This window comes from Leuresthes tenuis, unplaced genomic scaffold (assembly GCF_036924035.1).
Source record: "Leuresthes tenuis unplaced genomic scaffold, fLeuTen1.0.hap1 SCAF_15, whole genome shotgun sequence".
NCBI classification, from domain to species: Eukaryota; Metazoa; Chordata; class Actinopteri; order Atheriniformes; family Atherinopsidae; genus Leuresthes; species Leuresthes tenuis.
The window spans coordinates 21,662,744-21,686,080 of record NW_027325369.1 but is presented as its reverse complement, the minus strand read 5'-3'; the positions used below and the strand labels follow the sequence as shown (position 1 = coordinate 21,686,080).

The window sequence follows — 23,337 nt, the reverse complement described above, 5'->3', positions numbered from 1 at the left end:
ATGAAAGGAAATTAGTATCTTCTACAAAAAAGATCATTGGTAAGAAAAGAGGAAAACAAAAAAACTTCTTTTAAATACAGCATGTGACTCAAGGTAAGATCAGAGCAAATAAAAGAAGAAAAAGTCATTTCTGATGTTATGGTGGTGTATCGTTTGGAATAACCTTGTTCATTACTGGTATAAAAAAAAATAACACCCTAAAAGGGAAAATTAATCATAAAGGACATATAATCCTAACTGCTTTCATGTTTCACAACTTATCTTTTAATGTATAATCTGTCTGTAACGGATCTTTATTTATTTCCAATGCTGCACGCTGTACGAGGGACGTCCTCACTAACGGGAGAAGAAAAGCTCACTTTCAACACCAGGGGGAGCCATTTCACACCATAATGAGCCGCAAGGCTTCTGTGAGGTATGTTATAGAAAAAGAAAGAGGAGAGCAGAATCACAAAAAAAAACAATAACCTTTAATACCTGGTGTCACAGTGTTAGTGGAAATGTAGATATACTGAGATGCCGAGTCTGGAGTTGTACAGAACTGATTCAATTATGAAATATTACAATACTGATCCGTTACCCAGGTCAGTTAACTTTCAATTTTTACCATCTCTAATCCCATAAATACTGTGTGATAACCTTTACTATGGTAACATATTCTGTTATCAACAGTAATTAATAATTAACTGAGCTCTCAGGCTTAAAGAATTCCACTCTTTAAACAGATGATACAAATACACAAAGGATAATGGAACAGGTGCAATAAAAAAACAAAATCAACAACAACAACAAAAAAAGTAACTAACACATTAAGCCTTCCTCCTAAATGGAGGAAAGCTGACCAACGATACATATCATATGGCTGAACATCGAAATGCATCCGCTAAACCAAGGAGAGGTGAAAAGAACAGACAGCCTGATGGCGAGTCGGTCGATGCTACAACTCCAAAGACCTTTAGAGGCTACGATACTGTTATATTCAACATGTAGAGGTCAGAGAAAAATCATGCAGCTTCATCTCTTGACACGGTAAGTTCTAAAATATAGATTGCTGCTCATAACCAAACTTGATCTGAGGACAGTTGCGGAGTAGATCTCGAGCCGTGTAAAATAAACTTTTGCCTTGCTTTTCCCGTTCGAAGTCAGATTATCCCGTTCCACACACAGCCCCCGCCCAGACGACTCATCGGTGCGGAGTGGTTCTACTCAGAAGGCCTTCGCGTCGAGCCCTGATAAGTGGTAATTACGCAATGCGACACCGCGGTGATTGTTGTGTTTTTCCTGCTCGGCCCTTATGTTTGTTGCATAATACAGAATCTATCGCTTCAGCAAACATCCGTGCGTATAAAATGGAAGTTAGACTTTGATAACGAATGCTTTGCAGTAATCAAATTCATTTCAATCCATCAAACCCCTGGATGAGTCAATTTGTATATTAAAAAAAAACAAAAAAAAAACAAACAGTACAGCTGTAGTCTTACATTTGAACTTTTCTGACAAGCTGACATTGATTTTCGCTGCTCGGCTCTTTAAAAAAAAAAATCACAGCAGACACCCCCCCCACAGTAAAACTAAGAACCCAATATACAGTGTAGTGCTTAGAGAAAGTAGCAATATTTTCCACCCTGTAGAAACTGTTAATGCATTAGTCAGAATGCACACGAGTCTGACAGCTGAGTGTCTCTATCTTTTCCAGGAGATCTGCTTGGCACGATTGTCATAAAAACAATGAAAGCTTCAAGGATAAAAAGGAATCTTTTAGGGACGGAAATCAACTTCAAGAAAGGTAGACACTAAACTGGTTTTCAGTGTATTGTATATTTCTCATGCTCATTCAGCTGTCGAGGTCCGTGAAAGCAACACGAGCTACGCTTAGAGTACTCAAAGATTTAAGGCTACCACTAATGTCTACTAACGCTGAATAAATTTACAAAGACCGGTGGGAGTTGCCGATGATTAGCTACTGTTTAGCTTAGATTAGCTACTCGTTAAGTGTTGACCACCTCTTTTAGTAGTTGTAGCCATGCTCGGCGTGGAATGCTACGCAGACACTGGCGCAAATCGCACCAGAACAGGAAGGAGGACGAAGTGGCTTTTTCTTTTTCTTCTTCTTTAAAAAAAAAAAAAAGAATAAACACTGAAACCAGTTTAATCAGAATTGTGCCAAGTTGACGCGGGTGAACATTTTGAAATGATAACTTTACTGGTTTTCTTTTTCTCACTTGACTTTGTAAAATGATTCAATTGAAAAAAAAATTAAAAATTAAATGAATAAATAAGTCAACCTTTAGGAATATTCAAAGGACAAATGGATAACAACAACAAAACTCTATATTATGGAAATGAAAGGAGCATCTTCAGAATAGGTCCCTGATCAAAGGAAAATTCTGGTGTTTTTAAACCTTGATGTTTTCCATCATCTGAGGTCCAAATGATTTATAGGGCTAAAAAAAGGGGAAAAAGCAGCATAATCCATGCACTCGGCCTGGACTCTGACAGATTGTGATCTTGGACATTGTTTTCCTGCCTAACATTTAATAGAAGTCTCACACAAGTCTCAGCTGTTGCAGGAAGACAACAGTGCAAATGGGAGTGAGAATCAGACGGCTGTCAGGGAAGGACCTTTTGGCTTTTCTTCCACACAGCTCGGATGAATTGTGTCAATACCTCCAATCAGTCAAGAGGAACGAGTCATGGACAGCTACAGGTACAAGGAATATTAAGAGTCATCACACGATTTGTGCAAATAAGGCAAAGGAAGATCGCAGAACATTGTTCATTGTGTAAGCTGATTTTTTTATTTTCACCACTCAGAATGTTTTTTTTTAATGCTTCATGAATATTTCTAGCATGAGAGGTGCACAGTTGAACCTCAGCTGGCATGGCTTATTACACTCAAAATGTCTTTGTTTTGATTAAATTTGGACAAATCCTTTAACTCGTTGGCTGCCATTGCTGTTTAGGTTGCAATGTGGCATGGGTTAGGGTCGAGAAGGTGGAACAGGTCTCATATCTGGCTGCCACAGTCATTGACGCTACAGTTACAGATGCACCATACAGATTAATGTGCGTTATATGTCTTTAACTACCGTGAAATATGACTTCCCTTCAGCCTTTTCAGTTTGAGGCCGACTGCAGCAAAAGTACTGAAATGTCCACCAAGAAGAAGGAGATCAGAGAAGTTGGAGGATGAGAATGGGGCAACGTTTGTGGAAAATGAATGGGGATGCCTTTCAACAGGGTGACCGTCAGTGTTTGGAGTTAAAAGGCGTGGTGTGGATACCTTAAAAAAAAATAAAAAGTTTTAAACTGTTTAGTTTTTTTAAAATCTGTTCTATTAGCTGAAGAATCAAGGCCGATCATAAAAGAATACATGCAGTTTCTGTATCTCCAGCTGACTACAGGTTCCCATGGTGATCAGTTACCATGGCGACTTAGCCAGGTTGAAAGAGAACCAGCTTAATAATGTTGTAAACAGACTTGAGGTTAAACACACCCTTAACCCATTGATCTTACTTGCTGCTACACCCCCCAGCTGCATTTAGAGTGGAAGTTATTTCATTAGAATATTTTAAAGTTATTTGAGGGTTTTGACTTAAAATGAGTCAAACTGCCCCCTGAAACATGACAGCGGTTCCATGATCGCTGGTTATGGTGCTCTCACTCTGCACTGGACCAATTCCAAACATGTTTTGGCCCGTGTTAATCATTTAGACCCTAAAACAAAGGAAAACAGGGCCAGAATTTTCCTTTAAAGCCATAATATGCACATACATCTTGACATTTTCCAGCTCTCTTTACAGAACCTTTCTCATGACATACAGGTAATTAGGACCTTATAAGAATGGCAATGTACAAACTTGCATAGATAAAGTGATATAGAGCAGCTTAATATTCATGAGCCCGAAAACTTAACATTCTTTTACATTTGCTCTTTAGGCTTTTTTTTTTTTTTTTTTTTTTTTTTACGTCCCTGCAAGGAATAGCTGCTTGGTGTTGGGAGGGTTTAACTACACACACAACAAAACATCAATGTCTGACCACTAAAATATGCAAGTTTGCAGGTATTTGTCAAGAGTCTCGAAAAGTGGGAGGCGTGATCCGAGTTCCACTTCTGAAAATCCCCGATGATGGCTGGACTGATGTTGATCAGCTCTACTGCTCAAATAGGCTCTGAAAATACAGGCCTTTGGTCATGAAGAACATTATTTTACAACTTTTTCTTTCTTTCTTTTCTTTTCTTTTTTTAAACTATGGCTATTTAACAGAGTGGCGTATGGATGACATCATAGTTCGATAAAGGGCTTCACCGACTGTCTGCAATGCTTGTTTAAGCATGTTCGAAGATGCCTTTAAACATGCTTTCCCTGCGATTATTTGGATTTGTTGCTTTACTCTTTCAATGCACAAGGGAAAATGCCTGATTTTGGCTCTTCTTGTATTTAAGGCTATTTCATTTCTATTTGGCTAAAAACCATCACCTTGGGACTGCGAGTTACAGGAAGTGACATCTCTTTTTAATGAAGTATTAAAATGCTTCTACAAAGTCCTTTGATAAACTTTATATATTACTCTGAGATTAAAGGGCAGTGCCACTCAATCGACGGAAAGTGTATGCATGTCAATAATTCAGTTCATATCTGGAGTTCATTTCAATACAATCCAATAACGAAAGAATATTAATAATGACAAAAAAAATGGGCATAAAATGTTAACAAAACTAGTGACCATTGTCATTTTACCACACATACACACAAAAAAATAAAGAATTTTTGGATTTCAGTGGCAATCCCCTTTAATATGTCTGCCTAACAGTTGGAAAACACTAGAAAGTACAACACGTAGACACGACTCTGAGCACAGTTCTATTAAAAGCGCGAGATTATAAAACATTGACATCATCAAGAGGACATGCTGTACATTGACTCGAGAGAGAGGCACCAGCCTCTCATCTCTACCCCAGTCGCAGACATGACTAAGGTATCATGCCCCGTGTGCGGCGCGTCGAGTGAACACCAAACATGCTCGGCGTAACTCTTTTCTGCTACTGACTGAATCTGCAGAGCTACAGCGAGTGTGGTGGTGGAGGAAAAACCTTTGTTGTGTATGGCCAAACCAACAAAACGTAGCAAAGTAAAAGTTCTTCCTCGGGTGGCTCCTGCACGACAGCGTCCATACGAGAGAAAAGCATTTCTTAATTCTTTTTTTTTCTTTCTTATAACTCGCCCCCCCCCCACAAAATCCATCATCGCAGCAGTGAACCACAGCGGCCAGTCAGAGAGGTGAAGAGTTTCCCCACGTCCAAACAACCAAAAGTCTTACTTGCGTGGACACGGTGGTCCCCTTGAGAAATCCGACTTCCGCTTACCTTCAAATCCCGCGCCTCTCGTTAGAGGAAACATCTCAAGAGTCTTTTCTACCCTTCTCATGCAGAGCAATGGATCCCCAAAGCGGCCAGGGCTGATGGCAGGCTCAGCCCAAAAAAAAATTAAGCTCTTCTCAAAGCTGGTGGGAGGAAAAGAATGGAAAGGGGTGAAAGGGGACAGAAAAAGATGGCCCATCCTTGAAATGGCTCGACACTTAAGATTCTCGTGGCGTTTAGGTCGGCAATGGGTCGTCGTCGCCTTTGCTGCACTTGCACTTGCAGCAGAGGACAATGGGAGTGGCCAAAAGGAGGAACGGGGAGGCGACGAGAAGGAGCAGGCCGAAGCCAGCGAAGATGCCCACAACCTGCGGGAACACAGCCACAGAAAAAGAAACAAGCTAATTTAGTAGAATCCAGCACAAGCAGTTACTTAATATCGTATTATCTATTACAACATGACAGCAAAACTGCATCAATGTCAAAAAAGGCAAAAACCATCCCCAAAATGCTTTGTTTTTTCCCCTATTACACATATAGCATTAAATAAGTAACCAAATGATAACTTTTTTTATAGGTGTACAAAAAGGTCAGAGTTGTTTACCACAAATGGGCAAAGCTGCAATAGCACATAGTGACCACTGGAGGTCAGCCAATCACTCAGAACAGCAACTTTCTTATGGCAACTATAGTCAAGAAAATACCTTAATATAGGTTTAGAGAAAGGAAAATGGTGATGGCGGGTAAATAAAACATGTATTTTTTTTACCTTACTTACTCATAACAAAGCCTGCAACCTACCATGGCTTTTGTCACATAATGCCTCATGTTCCACACGTGGTTACATAATCATGCTATTTTTGCATCAACTCAAACACAAGCTGGCTGCGTGCCTGCGGCAGCATTTTGTCTGCGAGACAGTTGCATAATAAATACTAAACATGTTTGGGGTGTTTGGTAAGTGTAGGATTTAAAAATTGGATCGTACTCTTCTTAAAAGCGTAGCTCGCTGGACTCACCACATGGGGGAGGCAGACACCCGCAAATTCAAAGCCAACAAAATGGACTACAGAACTATTAGTCACATTCAACAGTGACTTATCACAGAGCAACGGTTCTCCTCTGGTTTTGAGAATAAGAGGACAGTTTTTGAGGGGGATCACATGCAGGCAGGTTTCTGTTTATTAACCAGACTGCCCCCTCACCCCACCCCCTACTGTACATTTCTGCTTCCATTATACTGGCTGTGCTATAGAGGAACACATTGTTATGTCTCATTAACACATCTCAATGGTGCTTTCGTGTTTAGGATGTGACGTCTCTTCTAGGCGTAGCACCAACTGCTGTCTGACACAGACAGACGAGGAGCTTTTGCGTGTTTTTTTTGTCTTCTATTATTGTTTGATGGGTTTTTCCTGGCACATTTTGTGTTGACGATGGAGTGAGAGGAAGACTTTCTTGGATATGAAACAGCAAAAACAAAAAGGAGGGTGAAATAAGGAGAGCAACAGAGAGGCAAAAACACAGAGCAGTGAAGCTAAAACTGGCCTCCACAAGCTGAACTGTAATCATATGACTCAGCCTTGCCCCAATAGGCAACAGATGCCAATGTGTATGTTGGACAAAGTGACTTGCCACCCCGCAAATAGAATATTTGGCTTAATACTGAGGAGAAAATTGAGTCAATCACATTTAGATATATTACCACAAGTGGGGAATTATGGGTTGTTTAATTGTTATGTTAGCAGGTTTTGTTACCAAAGAGTAAAGAATACCTCTGGCTTCATAAACCTATCCTAAAGGAAAGGGCGTCGATAATAGTCATAGTTGGAACCAGCAGGACACTTGGCACCAGACGCTCACTGCTGCATGTGGACCAGACTGTTATTTTCCTATTGTGCTGTCAGGATAACAAGCCCATCACAGAATGTGACTGTTGGGGCCAAAGCAGAAAATGAGGCAGCGTCAGGGAGCACATGTATGTCCGCATGCTGCGGCGTGGCCGGAAAAGGGGGGAGGTGGGTGTTCTCACCTGTGTTCTGTGCCAGATAACAGATGCCCTGGAGTGGCCCAGTTTGTTTCGACAGGGCCCTTTGTCGTAGTGGATCAGCAGAAAGTCATCCTGGGGAAAAAAAAAAACACACACACATGTACAGAGGATGGCTGAGCATTGGCAGTCTGAAAGACGCTGGTGGCTGCTCTTACACAATTGCTTTTTAAATGACCCGTCTGGCCGAGTCGTCTCTGCTTGCACAACTGAGATTGCATAAGGCACCACACCTCATCACTCTTATCCAACCTCAGCTGAGGCTGTCATCTTCATCACTCTTGTAATAAATTGGGGGGGGTGAAAAAAAAATTAAATGCATTCTATTCCTTCCTTATCAGCTTCCAAGGTTAAACAACAATTTCCTGATAAGGAAAGATATTGCTGTCACAGGGAGACAAATGACATCTACATGCAAGGCAGCGACAGTGTACTACACACGGGATGTTTTTTTGCTCTTTTTGCTGGAACCTTCCTGATATTTTTCAGCGAAACCAAATAAGATAAGGCTCAACTCACATCCAAAGACTCCAAACAGTACCAGCAGAAGGCATGTTTACAGTTCTTGCACATCATCTGTGCACAGCCCTCGTCCCTCTCGATGTAAACTTTACACTTAGGACACCGCTTGATCGGTGCGTCGTCCTCTTCGTTCTTATAGAAAGAGCTGGTAAAAAAAGAAAAAAGAAAAGAAAAGAGGAAGACACGAGTTAGTCGTTTCTTTTTAGTCCAAAGACGACACGCAATTTCAAATGATTCAATGTTGACGCGGATGCTATTAATAACAGGAATGGGAATGTTCTCAGTTCAATAGCTAATAATTAATCTGAGAAAGACAAATCATCAGAATTTCTCCAGACCTCATTCTCAAAGCTCCCATAAAGTATTTGAAAGTCACAGCCAAGGTCTCAGAGACATCCTTACAGTGAGCAGATGTAGTTCTGCACTTTCCTCATTTTAACCCTGTAAAAACGCCCTCCAGTGTGGCCTCTGAGCTCGGACCTGTACAGGTGAAGGAAAGCTGGCAGAGCTAATGTCATTTCCACGCTAAGAGGATATGACAAAGAAATGGGTCAGCTGTGCACATATCCAGGTAACCCTTCTCTATCCTCACAGATCAGGTTATCCTTAAAATGAACCCTAAAGCCATCACAGCCTGCTCGACTGCAGCTCAGACTCAGCAGATTGCTTCGCTAATTTGTGCCTGAGCTCTGGTGATTGCTCAGCCGAGCCGTGCTATGGATCCTGTCATTTCAGTCAGTGGCGCCCATCATCATCATCACCACCACATCTTGTCAGGTGAGTTGGGCGCAATGAAAAGAAGGCCAATACTACAGCTGTGAGGAAATGAAAATCCTTCCTTAGCAGTGCTTCTGCAGGCGAGGCCTGACAGGTGCTGTCGCAACATGCCAAAGAGGAATGAAAAGCTACTAAAAACACGTTTTTTTAAACTCTAGAACAAGGTTTGCAGTCAATGATTGTTCCCTTTAGCAATTGATCATTAAAGTGATAATTGACGATGATCCAAAATGCCAAAAGAAAGTTAGGAATGATGCAGCTTTATTGTGGTGGGTGATGATGGAGGTGAATTAAATGGAGTACCTGTTTTCCCCTGGTAGGAAGGAGGTAATGGGCAGGCTGCTCTCTTGACAAGCCTGCCCGGGGTGCCAGTTGGCTTTGCAGGCTGAACAGAACTCGAGGGCACATACAGCACATTGGACCAACTGGGGCAAAGTTGGGGAATCCGTTTCCTTAAGCTGGCATACTGCCTGGCAGGTGGAGGAAGGGCACCACGTCCGGCACGGGTCCAGCAGCACCTCTGATAGTACAGAATAAACGGCGGGTCAGTGCAGCCGGATCACAGGAGAAATCTGCAGTAAGCTAAGTTCCATCTGCACGACTGCCTGGTGATTTTAAAGCACCTCTCACCCTGCAAACCGGGGGAAACTTTCACGTTTTCATGGATCGGATTTGAATGTGCTGAAGGAGTTTTGTTGTAGACATGTTAATTGTACAGCTCTGTCTGCTAGGTGGTTCATTTCCACGGCTTCTCCGAAAAACCTTTGGAATATTTGTGTCACTTTCCAAGTTAGTTTAAAAAAAAACAAAAAAACCCCAAACATTTCTATTTTTTTTTTTTTTTTTGCCAGTTTAAAGTACATGGCGTGATGCCATTTCATCCTGTCCTTCCTTCCTCTTGCTACTCCGCCAAGAACTACAAACGCACACTCCACATGCGCTCTTGGCTCAGTACGAGAAATATGGACTGGTTACAACAACTGTTCTGCCTGACTGGACTGGGACATTGATGACGGCCGATTGCACTAATCCAGTCAGAATCAAAAGCTCCTTCTGAGAATTGTTACCCCTTCACAGGAAACACCCCTATCCCAACCTTTCTGTTCATCTTTATGTACAGATTTATGGTTCTGTGTACAAGTTGTGTCCCTGTGTAGGTGAGGAGCCTTGATCCCTGCCATCTCTGGCAGCGCCGGAACGCTAATATTACCGATTAGCAAGAACTACGCTGACATCATGGAGCAAAGCGATTCAGACCTGCTATCATCTTTCCAGTTTCCAGTTGTTTTTACAGACAGTCTAAACAGCAGACAGCAAGGAAAGACATTAAAATGATTTAAAGAAAGTACGTCACCGTGGTAAGAGTCTCGTTTCAGACCCAAACCAACAAGAAACACCTCTGATACTAAGAAAAGGGAAGCTTTTCCTTCATGCATTTTCTCTTTAGTTTGTGCATCACAAATGTAGGTGCAGTAAAAAAAAGGAAAGATAGAAAAAAAAGTAAAGATGCCAGATACAACAGTCATCATCCCTTCATGTGTCACAGGAAAACACAGCATCTCTGGAGGACAGAAAGGGTCCATGTACGGATGCGACTGACAGTCACGGGCCACCAATCACCCACTCGAGAACTCTGGAGCTATTACTGACGCACCACGGCTGCTTTTATATTGACTCACCCCTTTCAAACTGAAGCTTCTTGTACCTCTGCATCATCTCTGTGGCCACCATGCACTCAATCTGTAGGGAGATGGGAGAGAAGTGGGAGGGAAATAAGCAGGTCATGGTGCTTATGTACAGGGAAAAGCTGCAAAAAGAAATTCTACATACATCATGCAAAATTTACTTCCAGTAACTTGTCAGAATCTAATTCTACAGAAGATCCCGTTTCCGAACTCTTGGTTAATGATTTAAGGGTCAATATCATGAACAACCAGGCCTTATAAAAGAGAGTCAATTACAAGGCAAAGGCATTGCAGACAGGATAGAAAGAGATGGGGCCTGCTTTGCCTGACTGTCAGGAGTAGCTAGCCATTAACTGCCAGTGATGCTAATTGATTAGAAACATAATGCTGTGGTGAGCAGAACATCGCTGTGCCTTTGAGCCACTGAGATCAAGTTAAAATGTGTGAGCTCATCAGCCAAACTGTATGAAGGACGAGGAAGAGGAGCAGCAGACAGGCTTCCGCTCTAGGGGCAGACAAGCAGCTCATTACAGTGGAATAAACACACTGGCAGGTGGACAGTATCGCTCAGCTCGAGTAGGGCGTGAGCTTGGAACAGGATGGAGAGACGTTAGTTTCACCATCGTGTAGTTCTTTATACGAGAGGAAAAGGAAAGCAGCATGAAAACAGGAGGTGCACACATGTTTGGGCCATAGGAAGAATAAAAATGAGGCGAGAGAGGGGGTCAGATTCAGAAAAGGAACCATGGATTTCATGAAAATTAAATCATGCAGTTGTTAATGCATAACAACGCCTTGGCAGTGGCTGATCTGAACCATTTACCGATTCACATAAACTGTCCTGACGTTAAAAACACCAGCAGTTATTAAAGACCCACCTCTTCCCACTGGCATTGAACACGGGTCGAGCTCCATTACGTTTCATTGTCGAACGCTTTTAGTCAATCGATTAGATTGATTTCACAGGATGGTTTTATTTCTCTTGGTTTGTTTAAGCTGTTCAGCACTTTGTTCCAACTCCTGTTTGTTTTAGAAGTGTTTTATGCGTAAAAGGGACGATGACGAGGCTGCATCGACTTCATCATGACAAAGACGCCGCAGCTTGCTGTACACCTGCAGAACAAACTGGCCACAGCAAGCGGAAACTCTGGGGATTTTATCTCAGAGCAACTATGTTTTTTACAAGCACCTGGACTCTATGCAGCTGATAAGAAGCATTTAAAATGAGATTAACGGTACAGCAAGAGATCGTGCTGATGCATCTCCTTACTAGCACGAAGCAGGAAAGCTAACCTGATGCTTCTTCAGACTGTGGGTCTGCACATCTGCTGCTGTTCAAAGTCCTGTGAAGATTAGCCAAATTAGTCTGCTAATGTGTGAAAAAGAATGCCTTTCCTCACAGCAACATGTGCTCCCGTCCGTTTGTACGTTCGAGTGTAGCTGCATTGAAAGAGTCAGGAAATAAAAGTTTTAACTTTAAGCTCAAACTGCTTTTTTTTAAATTTATTGTTTTGGTTTTTTTTACACGACAAGGATCACTCGCTTGAATAGTTTAGCATTTTCTGCATTAATATAGTCTTATGGTGCCTGTGCAAAGTCCATGCAAATCCTGCATGTTTCTGCACCAAAACAAAGAAAAAAAAAACATCTTCCCTTACTTAGACGTGAAGCCTTAGTTTAATGCAGAGCCGTGACTTCTACACTGGACATTATCAGAAGCTGTAACAGTTTAATCTATCAACAAAGTAAAGAGCAAACTTTTCCCTTTAATCGATACCTCATTCTCCTGCAGGTGTCCTCTTTTGGGACAGGCAGAGTCCGGACAGCTAATTGCAGTTTCAAGGCCTTCTTTTATCAGGAGCTCCACATACTGCTTCAGGCACTGAGGAGGAATAGACGAGAACAACAATGATTTGTTACGGTATCCATTCAGTCAGCTAAAAAAAGATTAAACTAAATAAAAAAAAAAGACTTAAACTTGTCAGGTAGACTGAAACATGGCTCAAAAGGCTGCATGGATGAATAAACACCGGTGGCACATCAGCTTGCCATCGTTCACACACACATAATGACTTTTTATTCCATGGTGATTTACTCATAACTTTAATCTTAGAAAAAACTATTCAAAAAGAAATATGCCATATCAAGCGGGACTTGCTGTGTTTACTTTGTGGCTGTCCTCAGCAGTGAGCTGTGGTAACTGCACTTTGGTAACTACTGCCTCCACCCTGGCTGTGTTCGAGGAAGTGGCAGATATTTTTAGAGCTCACTCTTATGTATTTGTTTCCCCGTCTGCACACCAGACTGGTCGACTTCTCATTTCAATACGTCAACGCTCCCTTGCGGCTTTTGCTGTGGGAAAGATCTCAGATACACATACGCACAACTACACGTTTGTTTTAAGACCTCACCAGCGTACAGAAGACACATTGGCACTGTGTGATGGTGGTCATCTGCTCCAGAGGGAACTCTCCAAGGCACAGCTTACACGAGACCAGGGGGTCCACGGCCAGCTCCCACGTGGGGCGGTAGCGCGCCGTGGTCATCTTCACCGCCACGGAGCTAAGAAGTCAAAGGGGAAAGCTGCGGTTAATCACGCCACACAGAGGAAAAAAAAATAAGGCGGTAAAAAGTGTCGGTGGCCGTTTCTACGTCATATATCAGGAGTACAAGGTGTGCTTTATTTCCTTTGACACGATCAGCCTGACTGCATGACAACAGCCTGCAAATGCATTGCGGGCGGCATCTTGTGAGGATGCGCACACACACACACACAAACGAACGAGCGTGTGTGTGCAGATTCACACCAGCTTTGGAGCATAAACGGCCAATGTCAGCCGTGTTCATCTTTAATGCAGCCTCACACTTTGTGGCATTAAAGGAAACACAGCTTGAAAGCTACTGAAAATCCCGTGGCCATCTACGTCAGCTATCTCAGCTCCCTGTGAAGTCTTTCGCTCGGAACGCTTTTCTTCCTCTCCCTTCGCTGCGTGTCTCGGGCTGTTTTGTGAGAGCCAGAACAGGTTATTTTAGGCCGTCTCGTCTCACTCTCCCCTTTTCTCTGCAGCTGAGAGCAAAGAGCACCCACTCGGCTGTTTACAGGAAGTGCTTCGGCGCGCGCAGCGTCAACGCTGTCAAGCTCTCTCCGTGCTGCTAAGCAACCGGCTGAGGGAGGCTTTCACAGGTGGAGGGGGCACGGATAGAAGGGAACATGGCAGAGGAAAAGAGACTAGGAGCATTTGCAGCTTGCTTTCGCTGGTTATAGTCTGCTTGGTGAGAGAAAAGGACAGCAAGCAGGAGGAGGGGGGGTTCAAAAGTTCACATAATTGCTCCGTGGACTCGTGTGCAATCTGCATGTGCTGCAGAGTGAGGGGAGTGGACAAAACTAGAGACAGTGTGTTTGCATTGAGCAGAGATATCCACTCAAATCGCACATCTTTCGAGCTCATTAAGTTACTTCACGAGGCTGCTGAAACCACACCCAACACATGTTCAAATGGAAATTACACCATCTCTAAACATGTCGATAGTCTCTCAGCTCACCGTGCAAAAGCCTCCCCACACTCAGGATTATTCAAGGGAGGCACGATGACTGCAAAAGCAACTTTAAGAAGAAAAAGAAAAGCACAGTATCATGGGAATCTGCCGGCTAGATGTGCGGATTTCAGTAAAACAAAAATTCTAACTCTTTAGCCGTCACTGTAGCCACTTAGTAAATTCTTCTAATGATCAAGTGGGCTAAAACATCTCTTCCAATCATATTAGATTTTCTCAGTTCTTTCCTCACATCTTTTCATCATATCCACATAAGGAGGGCCGAGGCTGACAAAGCAAACTGTGAGGGTAAGAAAGGGACTCAATGTCTGACTCACTTGACTTGTCTTCGGTCTGTTTTTGTCCTCTGCAACGTTGACCAAAAAGCAGCGATGAGGCTCCATTAAATGGGTGCTGATTTGTATATAAAAGCTTAAATGGCAATTTGTTATCAGGGTGGAGCCAAGGACTTCCAAACATGATCCTCGAGGGAGTGGGTGGGAAGATGTGCGCTTTTCATTACAGAGGGAACGCAAAAACATTAAAAGGGAACTCAACTGCTGGATTATTTTTATCTAAAGTGTAAATGTAGCACACCTTAATGGGTTTTTAATGCAATGTAAGGATCACCTGACAAGGAACAGTATCTGAGCAGGATTTAACTGGAGAAATGTATTTAAAACTCAGTGACAAAAAAACATCTCCAATTCTTAGTGTATGGCTTACACTGTCAGTAACCAATATAATAATATCAATAATGGATCACTGTATACAATGTGGACCGACATGCTGACAAGCAAGAGAAAAAGGATGAAAGGAAGGTCATTTCAGGCCAACAGGTGAGTGTCACAGGTCAGAAGAGTGTTTGTATTATCTATGTAACACCAAAATCATGTTAAATCTCACCCCTTGGCTAATTCAATTCAAAATCCTTTCAATACATTTGTGCTGAAACCAAAAAATTGGTTGCTAGGCGGATTCAGCTGTGCTACCGGTCCTATCTTTCTCACATTTCCAAACAACCAATCCACTGTCCTTATTGATTTGGTCCATTCGAACATTGGCCCACATGAGTGCTTTTTCACCAAAACCGTGGCGCTAACTTCCCAGATTACGATGCCATCTTCCAAAGACTCCACCTGAGCCATCACTCTTATTACATTACTGAGAGGCGACCATAGAGAAGAGCGCTTCTGTGAATTACAGAACGCGAAACAGCTCAATGTGCAGACGTCCTAATCAGAACGATGTGATGGCCAAGGTGGGCGAGGGATCGCTAACTGTAGCCAAGCTAAAGGAACGTAATGCAAGCCAAGCTTTGTGGCGAAATATGTTTTAAATGAGCATCTGTCAAACCCTTTCTGTTTTTGTAGAATCACATTTAATGAAGGAGTAAACAGCAAGTCTGTCAATAAAGATAAAGACGCAGTTTTCTATTACACGTTACTGTGTTCAGGGCTGGTTAGAACACTAGTCTGGTTTATGGTGAGCTGTTAAAAAATGTGACAGAGTAATAGAGTTTAGGTCATACCCGAGCTATTAAAAAGATATCCCAACCAAACTGAGAGCAGACGCTGAAGCTAAACAGTTGCAAAGTAAGTCCTGATGAGACGACTCGAGCCTTCGTTATCTCAAAAGCGCACAAATGATACAGGGAAACGTGTCCATTTTGTCTGTGCTGCGAAAACTGACAGCAAGCAGCAATCTGCACTGAACAGCACAGGATGTTCCAGCTCTTTGAGTGAAAACGTTTCTCACCTTGCGCTCTCTATATTGGCTTTGCGAATGGTGACAGACTGGGTCGATGGGGACAAATAAAATGGTTTGTAACGAGGCCCTACGGTCGAGAGAGGGAAACGAGTGAGAGACGGCAACAAAGGGAAAATTTGTTTTCATGCGGAAAGGCGGTGCAGTGCGATTTCTCTGCTGCATTATTAACTAGATGGTCTATTATCACTGAGAAAACACACACACACACACACACAACCCCTCGTACATATACTGTGCAGAATATTCCAAGCAATAGGGCCTATTGTGCACGGTGGCAGCTCATTTCAACTACATCCTTCCTGAGTGCCGTTTGCGTCTCAGCAGGTCAAGTTAGACAATTAAAATCCAATGAAGTGGGAGTCAGAAGTCGAACACCCATCCTAAGTGGTGGTCACCATGCGTCAGTTATCAGTCTGAAAGGGATTCGCTCATAGATTAACTGGCTTCAGCATTATTCACGCTCCAGTGACTCCAGAGCCAAGAGAAAAACACACACACACACACACACACACACACGCAGTAACAAAGCCCTGCATAACCGCTGGAGATGTGTGAGTGGCAGGCTTCTCCAGGGAGTAAGGAGTGAAGGAAGCTGAAGCAGAGTCCATATGATGGCGTCTGTAAAAGTTTGGGGTTTTTTGTTTGTTTTTAAACTCATGCTGCATATTTGAATCAATGTCAACTTCAGCACACAAAGAAAACCGAACGCCATCCCAAACATGCCTTCCACGAGTTCTCGGAAATGTTTGACCAGAAGTTGGCAGCAGTTGCAGCGGCCTCATTTTCAAAAAGCTGGCAAGTTTTCGTGTTTCTTATCCGTGTTTGGCGTTTTCCTCGTGACGATAATCTCTCCGGATCCCAAATATCCACCCTTATCAATCATTCTGGATGTGATGAAAGGACTGCTGCTGTCAGTCTCCTGCAGAAAAACAGCGTTATAAACAGAGTTACAAAACTCTGCTTTTATGATGCCTGCTTTAAGGTGTTTAAATTTAAACTCACTGTTCATTCAAATGTCAAACGCCGGCGATCGAGCTGCAAGTTGACATGGTAACACTTAAATGCAGGTGGGTCTCCTGAATCTAAGTCATATTCAGCCTCATCTCAGCACGAAATGCTCACATTTTAGAGAAAAATTCCCTCTTTTTGTTACCTCTTTGCATCAAGGTTAGCTACAAGATGCTCCTGACAAAGAGAAAATGCTTCCACGCCATGGCCAGACAACCAGTCTTTATTTTCTTGGACTGATTCGGCCTCAGTTCAATAAAATATAAACGAACGTGGCCTAAATCTGTCCGAGATCCAGATCAGCAAGCTCGAGAGCAATCGTCACTTTGTTTGAAGTCATTAATATGCAAAGCTGACAAACATTTGCAAGCGGATAAAAACTGCAGACACCTCTTTGTTGCCATCTGACCAAAGCGGTCTGCTTCAGTGCACGATGATCCGTCCCTGGTGCCGACAATGAGGCCTGAAAATACTGCGGGTGAATTATTAATATCAATGTCGGCTAAAATAATGGTTTTACGCGCTGGCAGAAAACAATGAAAAAGACACCTAAAAAAAACTAGGGGAACTGGAAGGGACAGCACATTTCCTCCTTTCTATAAAATGAAGCAGTCAACTATGTAACAATGCAGGCCTTCCATTCATTAGGAACTAAACTCATAGGTCTCAATGCAGCAGAGCGCACAGTCTCCACTCTGACTTGCTGCCATGCAGGAAAGCAAACCCTGGAAGAATGGAAGTGACGATCCATTTGCTCTCCGTTTTCACGCGGCTTGACAGCTTCTAGTGTGTGTGTGTAATTATATAATGTCACATCAAAGTATTGCATAAGGCTCCATTTATATACCTCACCTAGAGTGGATGTGGAAGAGAGCAGCTAATATCTGTTGGCTGTTGTGAAAGTGGGAGCAGCCCACACATTTTTTCCCCTCCCCACACCTTCGTATCCCTTTCGATTTAAAAGAAAACCAGCTGTCAACCTCCTCGGCACGTTGGACGGAGAGCGACGGAGGGCCACCAGCGAGGGCAGCGCTGTGTTTGGCAAGAGATGGAGAAAAAGGCCACAATAATGGTGACGGCATTCTACCTGAAGTCAGTGCACGACATGTCCACTTGTGTCATCATTTGCAGTAACAGCATTACTGTACAAGAGGCGTGATATGATACCGGCTGATGCAATCCAACTTTGTTCTGACTGGCACTATCAGCGAAACCTGACCTTGTCTCAAGCTTCTTCTGGTCGGCATTTCTCTCCGTCTGCACAATAGTTTTCTTGTTCTCGGAGTTCTTCTTCTTATTGCACTTCACAGAAATGTATAGTTGCACAAAAAACATGTGATTTAACGCTAATCAACATCCACCCGCGTTTAAAACACGTGATGTAATGGTGCAAAGAACAGCACAGGCAATTGTGGTTATGTAAAGAAAACTGAAAGCCAGACTGCCCTGTCTGTTCAGTGAGGGCGCTCCAGGGGGCTGGAATAAGTAGCTTCTCCCAGTTCCTTCCTGCCTTTTCACCCTCTAAAGCCCAACGCTTCTCTTCGTGGTCAATTAAGTTGGCTGCAAAGTTGCACCTATGTCATATCCTCTCTGTGTTCTGCAGCAAAGAGGATATGACGAGGGAAAAGCTGCAAACAGGAAAGAGACAGAGAGGGTTTCTGCCGTTTTCCGCTGTTTTCCACGCTCCCTTGGCTCACATCAACTGCCTGATATTTTTCTGGTCTCATGAAAGAGTTTCCATCAAGCTCATTTCGCACAGACAAAAACAATTCTCTAGGAATAAGCTCCGTTTCACTTACGCGTCGAGCCGAGTTCATATTTGTTATTCACATTGAGAAGATGTTAATAGGAAAAAGCGAATGGAAACTGCAGACTGACACAGAAAGTACATGCTTGCTTTAGATAGTTTAGGTCTGTTCTGGAGAAGATTTGATGCACATTAGGGAGGAAACTGCATCTGAACTGGTTAAAAAAAAAGATTCTAAATGGTGTTATTCACCAGCTGTTTGCAGTTTGAACTGATCAGCGTCTTTCCAGTTATCCCAGTTATTCCCAGGGATTCAACTAAAACCTGAGGAAGAGTTCTCTCCATTTTCCTATCATGGATGTCAAACCCAAACCCCCGCCAACATAACTACATGAAATACACTTGAAAGCAGAGCTTTTATCTGCTTTTATCCGTCCATTAGCATTGCCAAACCGCTAAAAAGATGCTATTGTACGCTCGATCCGACTCTCCAGAACCATTTTGGAGGGAGGAAGAGGGCAGCACAGGCGATGAGGTAGCAGTTGAAGCTGAAGCTGAAGCTGAAGCAGCTTGGTAACCTCAACGATGTGACCAGGATTAGAAACTACACCAACATATCACCACTGGCATCTCCTGGTGAAAAATAACATCCAAGTACACAAAAATACCTGCATCTATTAGGAGCACAGCTATTATGAGCAGAATGTAGGTCACGTACTTACAGTTTATGAGCTACAGATTGATTTAGATGACACACTTCTGAAACAACACCTAAGCCACGATCCATAAACGCAGGATGACTGCGCTTGTCATGCTTTTGCTCAACTAACCCACACTTATAAAGCAAAGCACACACTTTACTTTTAAACATCTCACTTGCTCGAAGCGGAAGATGTCGTGCCCCCTTTGATGGACAGCGGCTTGGGACAGATGCCGTCTGTCCTTGACACACAGGGGTGCACTGAGAGGTTGGCTAAGAGAGGCGGTGAGCCTAGTTTTTCCATTCCCGGAGGAGTTACACAATCACCCAAATGCTTTTTGGCATCGTGAGTGGTTTAGAGAACCTGCGTGTGTCTATGTGCATCCCGTGTCGCTGCAGTTTGGGGCACACAGACACTGACAGTGGTCATATCTGGGTATGTAGGGCAAAAAAATACCTCCAGTGTCGTGCCTACTTGAGCTCCTTCCATTGCTCTGTTTCACAGTGAGCCGCAGTTCCTGCATGTAAGTACTCAGATTGGACTGCTTGGGCTGTTTGTGTTTACTTTATCTGCCAGCTCAGTTGTCGATGTGATAACAGTGAGATAAATAAGTACCAACAAGCCAAGAGTGTTAATCTCCTTTTCTTAGCGATGCTAAATTTGTCTCCTCTGATCTAAAAACTCTCATCCTCCGCCCCGTGATCAGCGCTACAACTCGAACCAAATTAAAGTGTGAATGTAAAAATAATTACCTGAGGCTTACAATGAATCCCAGTGCTACCACAGTTAAATAACTCTCCTGGTAAACTATAAATAAGTCAAAATAGCCTTGACGTCATAACTGACAATGAGCAGACGAGCACAATTCCACTTCAAAAGGTCAGTTTGCTGAGGAGATCTACAAAGTGAGGCACTCTCTCATGCAAGGAAGGAAGCGGATGACAAAAAAGGCCAGCATGAGATCAATTCAAAGGGAGAATGGTCTAATTGTAAATATGTTTGTCACCTGCCTTCTGCAACAGTGGCAACAATTAGTTCTTTCGATCCTCCAGCTCTCCCAAGCCGACACGGAGGCGTTCCCAAACCAGCCGACAGAGAGAACCAGAAGGCATCCTAACCTGATGTGCAAACTGCTTCAACTGACTCCTTTTGGTGCGCAGTAGCAGAGACTATTCTGAGTCGGCCTCGGATGATTGAGCGGGTGAAGTAAGACGCTCTTCAGAGGAAGCTCGTTTTGTGCACTATCCACAGCTCATTACCATAGTTGAGGGCTGGAACATCGACAGCTTCACCTTACTGCTCGGCACCGTCTTCACCAGAACACACAGGAACACGGATTGCTGCCCCAAACTGCCTTTCAATCTCCAGCTCACTTCTACCAATTTAATTCAATTTAGTTCAATCTCTATCGCGCCAAATCACAGCAAATGTCATCTCAAGGCGCTTCAAAGATACGGTCTAAGCACCATTCATTAACAGGGCCCGGAGATGCTATATCGCCTCCACTTGGGGATGAAACTCACACGGAATGCTGAGTGGGAAATTAATCCTTTTCCAACTGAGGACCACGGCCTCAGACACAGAGGTGCTGATTCTCATGCTGGCTGCAAACCACCAAAGTGCCAGCTGGAGGTCTTCGCTCAGTGACGACCTACAGGACTGTATTACCCACCCCAAAGCAAAGGTGCAATCCTAAGCTGAACAAACTGGAAATTCTCTGCATGGCCTGGTAGGCGGTGGATTGGGAAGTGGCTCCAAATAGCCAGTTTCAGGTCGTGGAAGTCTGATCCAACACACTATGTCATTTTAATGTGCTTGTTCAGAGGGCTGCTTATGCCACGTGTGACAAAAATGCTTAGTTGGGCTTCAGTAAAAGAAACGTTGCCACCCACGAGTGGCTTAAATCTTTTTAAGTTTACCACACATTTTTAACCCAAAAAGACACACAGGTAGATAACCGACCGCACTGTATGTCACCATTTGTTCATCATTGAAACAAACGAGTGAAGCAGGACTATGTGGGAAGAGGATGGGAGAAAAATGGAGATGAAAAATATCTGAGATAATGACAGCTGATCAAGTGAAGAGCGAGAAAAGAAAAAAAAAAAAAACAGAAGACTTAAGGAAACAAAAAATCCCTAAAAAGGATTGTTTTTCAGCCTTAGTGCAACATCAGACAAAAAAAGAAAAGCTGAGGCTTGGATAACACTCGATGACTGAGTGTAAATATTCACGAGACCCCGTAGCATTTGAAATGTTCGGGGTTTATTTTTCCCTTTAAGGTCTAAAGAGTCAACACCGAAGGAATATTACCTCACTGCGGTCTATGTTCCGCAACCCTCATCAAGCTTCAAGTTCCCGGGAACTCTTCTGTCAACTGGCAGAAAGCCACTTTCTCAACATCTCTCAGCACCTGAGGGAGAGCCAACGACAACTGACAGACACTGCTGTTTGTTCTGACCTCACCAGAGAGGCAATCGGCACTCAATGAGACACTTGTGAGCAACATACAGAGAGCAAAACCATTCAGACGGAGGGTAAGCAAGGGGCAGTTCTTGGCCACAGAGTCTTATTGTCCCAAGAAACACAAAACTTGACTTGACTGTGCTGAACACATGATGACATACAGTCAAGTTGTCTCGTGCACAAACAACAACCAATAATACAACTGAAAAAACTAAATAAAAAAAGCTTGAATGATGTTGTTGTTTGACAAAATGGTAGAAGACGGTCCTCTGCCCAGTTCGACATGGCTCCGAGCAGACTTGAAAATAAGCTTGCTCTCCCTCCCCAAAAAGTTTACTTGGCTCATCTTGCGGCCTCAGAAGTTAAGTGAAGATGACAGAAATGCCACACAGAGTCGATTTCTATCGACAGACGCGGGGAGCCCGGGCCTGGGGTCGACTCTGCTGGCAAGCTGTTGCCACTCACTGCTTTGCAACGTTAGTTATTATTTACGCGCTCCGACTAAATCACAGCCGATAGACTAAACTCACGGGTCGCTGTTGTGCACGGTCTGACATTCTCAAACAATGCTGGTATTTGTATCTATGAAGGAAAATGTAAAAGCACTCTACACTCGCTGAGAATAACTGTTTTTCTAAGGCCATAGCACCTCTCAGCTCCTTGTCAGCAAGCTCGAACCCGACCTTCAGAACTCGTTCTGCTTTGAGGTGGCTTTTGTTGGGTTTGCACTGTTGGCTTGATAAATAGAAACCGAAATAAGAGTACAGTTCCTTAGGAGTTTGAATCCAAACCTAATTGGGAACCTCATTATACTCACGGTGGTTTAATATTCAATAGATGGACAAAACTCTCAATGGCCGTGAAAACAGCCAAGGCAAATTGCGGACTCGCCCACGGGGAGCAGCAGCTGAAAAGCAGCGCATAAAGGCTGCATTCACAGTGTGCCTGGAAGAATCTCCACTGGACCCTTTCTGACACAGAAAGAAGACGCCCTTTGGTTACATGCCTGACGGCGACTTCGTAAGAACACTGAGAAACCACTTTGTGGCCATCGAAACGAGTGCATGGCCTCGCCATCCGTTCTATTCACAAAACGATTGCTTTACATTGACTAAAATACGATCCTTAGGTGTCTACAGACTGCAAGCTCCGTTGTGCATTCAGCTAACAAACCAAAGCTTGCATTATGTGTGCGAGTATGACACCGATGTCTGCGTCTCTAATGCAGATCAAGTCGGTAAATTGATAGATCTTGGACTCGTCACTGCTGATCCCGATGAAAATGGATTTAATCGCCCGTTGGGGCAGGTCCAGAAACAGCTTATTGAGGGTATTGAATCGGTTTCAGTGCAGAGCTGGTTGGCGACACGAGACCGGTGCAGGATTTTGGCAGAAATCACTCATGGGTTTATTTGCCTCCAGAGCAAGGAAATGAGATCTGTTCAGAAGTAGTCCCTCAATACTCATGGATAGAGACGCCAGGTATGAACCTGGCCAGACTGCCTGGGGGGACTTGAAACGATGAACACTACCCGAGGTTGGCACATGCCACTTTTCCCCTTACTTGTCCAAAAGAAGGATCAACATTCAGTGTGCGATTAGAGGATCTTATCACATGCGCGCACACAGACACAAACCACAGGACGAATCCAGTGTGCCATTGTTCAGGGGTAGTCTCTGCACACAAGGAGGCTAATTCATCAGGTTATGGCAAAATA

General features: G+C 43.4%; 1 protein-coding gene across 1 annotated transcript in view; it reads right to left on the bottom strand.

Moving 5' to 3' along the window:
* Positions 1 to 451: 451 nt before the first annotated feature.
* Positions 452 to 23,337, bottom strand: part of rnf144aa (ring finger protein 144aa) — a 28,510-nt gene continuing 5,624 nt past the window's right edge. The window contains exons 2-8 of the mRNA XM_072365088.1: positions 12,805 to 12,955; positions 12,171 to 12,275; positions 10,388 to 10,448; positions 9,012 to 9,228; positions 7,929 to 8,076; positions 7,395 to 7,484; positions 452 to 5,730 (exon numbers count right to left, since the gene is read on the bottom strand). Of these exons, the coding sequence (XP_072221189.1) occupies positions 5,599 to 5,730; positions 7,395 to 7,484; positions 7,929 to 8,076; positions 9,012 to 9,228; positions 10,388 to 10,448; positions 12,171 to 12,275; positions 12,805 to 12,939 (888 nt within the window). The 5' untranslated portion in view covers positions 12,940 to 12,955 and the 3' untranslated portion in view covers positions 452 to 5,598. The remainder of the gene's footprint in view (positions 5,731 to 7,394; positions 7,485 to 7,928; positions 8,077 to 9,011; positions 9,229 to 10,387; positions 10,449 to 12,170; positions 12,276 to 12,804; positions 12,956 to 23,337) is intronic.